This window comes from Pavona decussata, unplaced genomic scaffold, assembly GCF_977016875.1.
Source record: "Pavona decussata unplaced genomic scaffold, jaPavDecu1.1 SCAFFOLD_175, whole genome shotgun sequence".
Lineage (NCBI taxonomy): Eukaryota > Metazoa > Cnidaria > Anthozoa > Scleractinia > Agariciidae > Pavona > Pavona decussata.
This window is the reverse complement of record NW_028145586.1, coordinates 1522070-1530446: the sequence shown is the minus strand read 5'-3', so window position 1 is coordinate 1530446 and position 8377 is coordinate 1522070. Positions and strand designations below refer to the sequence as shown.

Below are 8377 nucleotides of genomic sequence, written 5' to 3'. Positions count from 1 at the left end.
TGTGAGCTTAATACGATCCTACGTTAACGCAAAGTTAAGAAGTCGCTGCGTTTGGCTGTATACAATGATGTATCCAAAAGCTGGCTGCTTAAATATTTTGCTCTTTGCTCTTACAAGAAACGTATTGACCGTTTCACTTGGAAAACATTACATAGATGTGAACATTTTCTTGGATGAATCCAACGTCGACCTGACAACGCTCGTACAAGAAGTCGTTGAGCGTTATCAGCTCCATCAAAAGAACAGGTTATCGGAAAAGGCTGTTGGTTTGAACTTTAGATTGGTAAAATATAACCAAACTGTAAGTAGCATCTTCACCTTGGATCTCGATCGCATTTGCAACCTTTCTGTATCGCTGTGCTCGACAATCTTTGTTCAAGTCACAAGTCACGAGCTGTTTTTGTCTTCGTTAATGGAAACATCAAATATTCCTTCCATTGGGCTGTTTCAGACGAGCGGAGTTCCGTTGACACAGGTACGAAAAGCGTCCAAGCTGCAGAGTCTGGTAACCTTCGAAATTTATTTAAACTTAAAAATTTGAACACCGAGGGAAGCTATGTTTAATAGCTTTTATTTTTAATGTCACTGTTTAGGTTTTTGTCACAGACTCAATGTTAGAGCCACGTTTATCCAGCTGGTAACACTTCATAAGAGTACAGCTCATCAGCTTTCAATTTAAATGGTGAGGTTGTCTGATTTAGTTCCCGGACAAAAAAAATCCAAACATTACCACAAGAAAGTAGTGTTCGCATCAATCTCGTTGAAATAAACAGTTGCACCGGTGATTTTGAGCCTACAACGACTCACAACTGAATCGGAACCACCTTGTCATTACACCATTCGACGCAAGGTTTAACTCTGAGTAAACACAGTAAAGGCATGATTAGTTTCCTTACTATATGTCGGAAGATTTTTGAAATAATGAACCCAAAGCCGACAAAAAGTCAATTCTCTTAGACTGTTTACCTGAGTCAGTTATGTTCTGGATACCTGGGGAATTTTAACAATGACTTAGTCATACTCTCAATTTTTTTTTCTCTTCGTCGAATCAAAAAATCGGAAAACTCGTTAGTGCATGCAGACGTACTAAGATACTTACTGTGTAAAACCCTATTGCGACTTTAATACGGGTTATTTTTAATTGAAAAATACCGTTCATGTGCAACGAAAATACTTAGTTAATCCGTATTCTCTGTAAAGTAAATTGCTGTGGCTGAGACGCCACTTACAATTGGAGAAGACCTGAAACGGTTTAAATTGGAAATAAAGACTAATTAGACTCTTTTTCACTTCAAAGGATTCGAAATCTTCTCGTATATAAACTGGTGCTACAAAACGAATAGTCGAACTGTATTTGAACGGAAAAGATTTCAGTCCTGGTATAATGTCGCCATTTCGAAGCGCATATAGTAAACAAAACCTGCTGAAGTCGTTTTACATATCCCCGATTGATAACGCGATCATATTTTGACATAACAATGTGAAATGACATTGTATGATTTCAAATCAAAGATTGTGTCGTCACTGACCGGTCGTTTTGACATTTTTACTTCAGTTCTCCTTATATATATTAAATGTTATTCCACATTATTATTTGCTTCCTTGGTCAGTCTATGAAATTCATATCCGGCTTGTTTTAGCGCGCAAAACTACCATAATACTAATGGTTTTTCTTTAGCAAATATTTGAATTTCACAGCGCAAGCCTATTTTAAGTAAACAGTTGGATGAAAAAGAGAAAGAAAAAGCTCAAAAAAAAAAAAAGAAATCCTCAATCAATTAAAACGTACATAACTCTTAGAAGAAGACAATTATTACTGAAGAAATTAAGTAATAACAAATATGGTTACACTTGTGGGATGTAGCCGATGACAATGACAATTTAAAGTCGTGTATAAAATGGTAAGAAAACAGACACAGACATGCGCACTAAGGCGACAAAAGGTAGCAGACACAATCAGTAAATGTCAGCAGCTATGGACATCTGGTTTGGCCTCATTAGGCGCCATCAACGTCACATAGCTAACAGAAAGTGCCAGGGTTTACTTTGTACGTATATCTGTGCCTTTTGGTTTAGTCTTTCGCTCACAACTTTATTATTAAATTTAATAATCTCAATCGTTTTCTTTCCTTTCTTTAAACTTTATGGTTTTATGTGGTTAGAAAATAAGTTTTATAAGTTTGAAAAACTGTAATTATAATAGGTTATTATGCCTCTTCCTTTTAAATATTGTATTGTATTGTATTGTATTGTATTGTATTGTATTGTATTGTATTGTATTGTATTGTATTGTATTGTATTGTCTTGTGTTGGATTGCGTTGTGTTGTGTTGTGTTCTATTGTATGTACAGTCACAGGAGCCGGCTCCTGACAGTCATGATGATTTGCTGCTAGTAGGTCAGAATGTGGACCTATCATCGACCAATGTCTGTAAAATTACTTAAAGTAAAAGTTTTTCTGCCAGCTAAAATTAGTAATTAATGTTAAAATTATATTGTACATGTTTTGTTTGTGATCAGACAAATCGGTTGAGCACTCGCTTGCAATCTCGGCTGGCGCCAAAAATGCCAAAAGACAAGGATTAGATGATAGAGAATTCAAAAGTTGACTAAATTGATTTTAATTAACCTTTCTTGTTATTATATTATCTGCAGGAAAGTTCTATTGACTTGACAAGAATTGCCGCTCCTTCAATGAAACATTACGCATGCGCTATGCGAGACGTTGTCAAGAAAATGGCGTGGCACACAATTAGCTTGGTATTGTCCGCTGACTACGAAGGCACAGTATTTGCAGAGGAAATGAACAGATATTCACGGGAAGAAAAATGGGACATTGTGCACACAGTATGGATATTAAAAAAACAGGGAAATAACACTGATCTAAAATCTATGATGGAGGATGATTGTGATGTAGTTATTGTTCATGTGCGAGGTTCACCCAGTGATGACTTGTTCCGATTGGTTAGAATGCTTGGTGTCAATCATTTTAAAGGCGCTTGGTTGCTAACAGACATCACTACATCAGAAGCATCAAGCACAGATGATCTCCCTAGCGGTTTCGTAAGAATATCCCCTCGGAGCAATTGGGAGTTTCAGATGACTGAACATGCGCTGTACGATGCGTTTCAGCTCATTGAATTATCGTCAACAGACGCAGTGAAGATGTCACGTGACAGCAAGGATTTTTTTCAGTCGACAAATGACGATATCAAAGCCTTGCAGTGGTTAATGGTAAAGTAAGTTTCCTTTTTCAAATAACGGCGTCTTCTTGTTTCTGTCACTATAAGAGTTGGGCTTTTCTTCGCTAAAAGTCTTAAAAAATAAAAGGTTCACTTTGTCCTATCTCGGATAATCTTCGGTATATTAGTAAATAACGAAGTTTTGAACCGATTGACAGGAGATTAAACATAAATATGACAGCTAGGAGTGTACTTTGGACAAACTACGAAAATTATCCTGCAAAATTGTTATAAATCTATAATCATGGGATAGTAGACTGCGAGCAGCCGTACCATTTCCCTTGGATCACGCGAGAAGTGACGGTAAAATTATGTTCGCCAGATCCATCGCGCGCTTCAAAACTTAGGAGAAGAAAGACTGCTCGCAGTCTTCTGGGATAGATTCCTGTTTACACATCTACAAACGTGAAATTGGGTATAAGAGCGGTTTGAAAAAATATCATAACCATTGAAGTTGCTTGACTGAATGTATAACACGAGCCTTATTTAATTGGATTAGGAAAATGAAGCACACGTTCTTACCAGGGAAAACTTCGCTATTCGAGAATCCTGCCGTAGCCAAAGGGCCTTTCTGTACTATGGACATCTCCAATTTAATTCTAAATCTCGATGGAGACAAACAATGGACCTCTATTGGCCTCAGAACGTATTCAGGAATCGCCTTAGAGCCCCTTAAGGCTCCAAATGGACAGGTGTTGTTTCCCCAGTTGGTGACTCCTAGGCCCACTGTGCGAGTACCTGTGATTTTGTACCCTCCGTGGATTGAAGCTGAAAAGCCTCAAGACTCATATGAGAAGAAAATGACATGTTTGAAGACAGGCTACTTTTGCTACAACAGAACTGATGAAACGAAAATCATCAAACTGTGCTGTTTCGGGTTCTCTATAGACTTGCTAAAAATACTTGAAAGCGAACTTAGATTTGTTCCTGAAATTTACTTCACTGCTAACGGGCAGTATGGGAATTTCGATGAAGAGACAGAAAAGTGGAACGGAATAGTCCATGAACTGGTGTCTGGAGAAGGAGATCTGGGACTCGATTTATCTTTGAGCGGAGAACGAGCAAAATACATCGACTTTTCGTTTCCGTACCTTCCGCTCGCGCTCAATGTTCTAGTGGAGAAGGAAAGGAATTATAACAACGGTGAGTATATTATGAAAACGTTGACTTTATTCTTTTGTATCTTCCGGCACAGAGGCTAGATGGGAAAATAGGGCTTATCCGCGGGACGTGTTGAGTGCAGGCGCAAGACACGAGTCACTTGACTCTGCACTCACTTTGTTCAGCCGATTCCTCTAAGAAAATGGTTGTTACTTGAATGGATGTTCCAAAATAAGGCTGGAACACCTTATGATGTTTACACAACAGAAAAAAAAATTTCAAACCTGTTCAGTAACTGAAAAAGTTAAGCAAAACCAAAGCAAACGCGACCTACTTTTTGACACTCAATTGAAAACTGTTCTATAATTTTTCAAGGTATTCAATGGTATTCATGGCTGAAGCCATTTGATGTCCTGTTGTGGTTGACTATCCTCGGCACGTGTAACATTATTTTACTGGTGATCTGGTGGCTGGATAGGAAGAGTCCTACGGGAAATTATCACATACTCAAGGAAACGGATGAACATGGATTCACGATGTTAGGTAAGGGCTGCCCTCGTTCCTAGGGTCTCTCCTCCCCGGCTCCCCTAGGAACGAGGCTGGGTGAAGGTCTGCTTCCGGTGAGGATACTCAGGTATACCATTTCCGGGACGTGCGAAGAGCTTCCCTGGTTTGAAATTAGGCAGCTTTAACAACGACGCGGCGACGGCAGCGCAAACGTCACTATTAAAATGAATTCCAATTCTTTCAAACGTCGTCGCGATTATTCCAACTCGCTTTAAGTATCAAACGTAGCTGAAATTTCCTGGAGTTGAATTCTTGGAGACCGCAACCAAGTTTAGAAAGAGAAACAGAAATTCGTCGTCCTGTATTTACGTCCTCCATAAAACGTCCCATCAGGAAATTTCACGTCCCTAGTCGTGCAGTGAGGGAAAAGAAATGTAAGTGAAATAAAGGCTTAGTTAAGAATAAAGGTTTAGACAACAAACTGTTAACCTTTCTTAAATATGTGATTTAGATGCTATGAGTTATGTGTGGGGCGTGGCCTTCAGCAAAGATATTGGAGCAGAGAGAGCCCCTCGCAGCATCAGCGCCAGATGTGTGTCTACTGTGTATGCATTCATGGCTCTTATCATAGTCAACACGTATTGTGCAAACCTAATGGCGTTCTTGGTACAGGAGGACTTTGAGCTGCCCATCAACGGAATTAAAGACCCAAAGGTTTGTAGAGTTTTTTTTTTTGCCTACAATCTTGGACTTAGTTGAAATATATAAAAAAAAATGGGCCCACCCCTCCCTCCCCCCTCCCCCATTTCAATGATGGAAAAATGGCGCGTTTTTCTTGGCGCACAAATTCACCATTGATTTTTTGGGGGAGGGGGGGGGGGGTTAATTTCTTTTTTCGTTCTGTCCAAGATTGCAATCTTGGACAGTTGAAATGAAAAAGTAAGACCACCCTCCTCCCATTCCAATGATGGAAAAATGGCGTGTTTTGCTTTGCGTGCGAATTCATCATTGACTTTTTTGGGGGGAAGGGGGGTGGTGGTATTTCTTTCTTTTTTTTTTTTATTCTGTCCAAGATTGTAGTTCCCAGGTTTCTCTCTGTCTTTCCTCTCTTTCAATTTCGGATCACGTGGTCCGAGCGAAAAAGCGAAGCTTTCCCGATCTTTCCCCGGCCGTTCACCTCGGTTATGTCACCGAAACGATTTGATCGTGAGGGCCTGGCAATAAGCCATACAGGGACTTGGCAAGAGTTTATTCAACATTTAAACTATTTGGTTAGAGAATAAATTTGGGAGGGGGCGATACTCGTGAAAGCTATGTTTTACTATTGTTTCAGCCTTGCCTTCCAAGGTTTCATACAATCCAAACAAGCCATCATAGCCTCAGTGCGTAACCTATTTAATTTCCAAAATTAAGTGCAACCTTTTTGAAACATTGGCCATGCGTCAAATTTGGTTTCTGCATGGGTATTAGATATTTTGCTATTTTTTTGCCCTTTAAAAAGCCAAAAGGAAGAAAAACCTTGGGCTGTGAAGTAATGAGGTTGCACTTAATACAAAATTCCTTGAAGCGATGTTTGGACAAGGAGGGAAAAGCCAATAAAGGGAGAAGTTTGTCACTTTATCATCAAAAATTATTATTTTTCTAATTAATTTAGTTACAATTTTTTTTATAGTTGAGAGACCCGTCCTTTTATTCACCAAATGGATTTCAGCTTGGCATCCTACAAGGCTCATATACAGAAACATACTTCAAAAATCACATCAATGATGATCTTCGCCAACTTTACAACACCAACCTTAAATTCAATCTGCTGAACAACTTCACTACCGGCATACGAAGACTGGAGAAAGGGTAAGTACGGGCTTAGGGGGGAGGAGGGGGAGGGGGTGGGTTGAAAGAATCACAAATCTGCGGAGCATGCGCACTCATTTTGCCGCTGTGTCCACACGGCCAATAACCAAGTCATTGCAATATCCTGATATCTGTAATATCAACTAAAACTTTTAACGTTTTTTCATATTCTTGGTCTTTTATATTTACAGCAAAATTCAGGGTCTAATTGGGGACTACCTGTCCTTACGAGAAGCCGCCAACAAGATCACAGGCTGCAAGTACTCCTTGGTTGGGCCAAACTTTTACACTTTCGGAATAGGATTCGCGGTTCCGAAAGGTTCTCCTTGGCTGGAAGACATCACGCGTGTTGTATTAGAGATGAAAGAAAACGGGAGTATAAACAGGCTGGAAAAGATGTATTTCGATAAAAAGATCTGTAGAACTTCAGGTGCTAAAGACCTCGGTATTATAAACTTTAGCGGCCTTTTTTTCACGGTAGCTATAACAATTGTATTTTGCTTTTTCGCTCTGGTTGCTGAGGTGGTCGCCATCTTTGTTTTAGTGCGGTTCAGTCAGCATCTAGGAGCGATTGGGAAATTTTCAATGCGCCTTTTGTTTGATGTTAAGAAAGGCGAGGAGCACCTAATAACTTTAAAATATTCTTCTACGATGACCAAGAAACGCAACTGCGTCAAAATGGATCTAGTTAGAATAGAAAATTCTTCGCCCGATGTTTCAACTCCTGTTAAAATGCAAGGAAACTCAACGAGTACAGTAGCTAACTTGGAAGATTTGCAGCCGCGTCGGGAAGGCTTCCACGCAAGGCACGGGTGTGTAGACAGTAGTTTGAGCGGGGAGTCATTCGAGTTGAACTTGCATTCCAGCTTTGGAATGTCACCAACAAACAGTGGTTTTCACAACGAAAGTTTAAGCTCTGAAGTTACATGCCTTTGACTCACAGATTTTGTAGGCATGAGGAAATTGGGTATGAGGAAAGTGGGGTAGGGGTATACTATATGTATATAGCTTAACCAGGTTTCCGTAGCATGAAGCACAGACAGCAGTAGTATTGCTACTCCCCCGATCCGGATGAGATGCTAGTTCATCACAGGATACCCAGCAGCAAGTGACTCGAAATATTGCTACTCCTTCCTCTGGACGGGTTGCTAGTCGATCACAGGATACCCAGCATGAAGTGACTAGGAGTATTACGACTCCCTCGTGGACGGGTTACTAGTCCATCACAGGATACCCAGCATGTAGTGACAGGGAGTATTGCTATTCCTCCAAGTATCGGATGCTAGTCCATCACAGGATATCCAGCATAAAGAGACAAGGAGTATTGCTATTCCTCCAAGTATGGGATGCTAGCCCCTCACAGGATACCCAGCATGAAGTGACTAGGAGAATTGCTATTCCCCCCCCCCCCCCGGACGGTTTGCTAGTCCATCACAGGATACCCAGCATAAAGTGACTAGGAGAATTGCTATTCCCCCCCTGAACGGTTTGCTAGTCCATCACAGGATACCCAGCATGAAGTGACTAGGAGAATTGCTATTCCCCCCCTGGACGGTTTGCTAGTCCATCACAGGATACCCAGCATGAAGTGACTAGGAGTATTGGTACTTTCTACTGGATGGGATGCTAGTTTACCACAAAGAACCCAGCATAGTCCATCACAGGATTCCATGAAAC

At 40.4% G+C, this 8377-nt stretch overlaps 1 protein-coding gene across 1 annotated transcript; it reads left to right on the top strand.

Moving 5' to 3' along the window:
* On the top strand, nucleotides 1-7651 carry LOC146463569 (glutamate receptor ionotropic, NMDA 1-like). The gene is made up of 7 exons (XM_085084111.1): nucleotides 1-475; nucleotides 2655-3238; nucleotides 3741-4384; nucleotides 4718-4885; nucleotides 5361-5563; nucleotides 6522-6700; nucleotides 6892-7651. The coding sequence occupies exons 1-7, from the start codon at nucleotides 65-67 to the stop codon at nucleotides 7634-7636; spliced, it is 2934 nt and encodes a 977-aa protein (XP_084940237.1). The 5' UTR covers nucleotides 1-64; the 3' UTR covers nucleotides 7637-7651.
* Nucleotides 7652-8377: the final 726 nt, after the last annotated feature.

Bases quoted from the DNA above. Each gene is read 5' to 3' on its own strand.
- LOC146463569 (XM_085084111.1), top strand. From the start codon at position 65: ATGATGTATCCAAAAGCTGGCTGCTTAAATATTTTGCTCTTTGCTCTT. The intron at 476-2,654 runs GTACGAAAAGCG...TATTATCTGCAG, and splicing joins GCGGAGTTCCGTTGACACAG to GAAAGTTCTATTGACTTGAC. The intron at 5,564-6,521 runs GTTTGTAGAGTT...TTTTTTTTATAG, and splicing joins ACGGAATTAAAGACCCAAAG to TTGAGAGACCCGTCCTTTTA.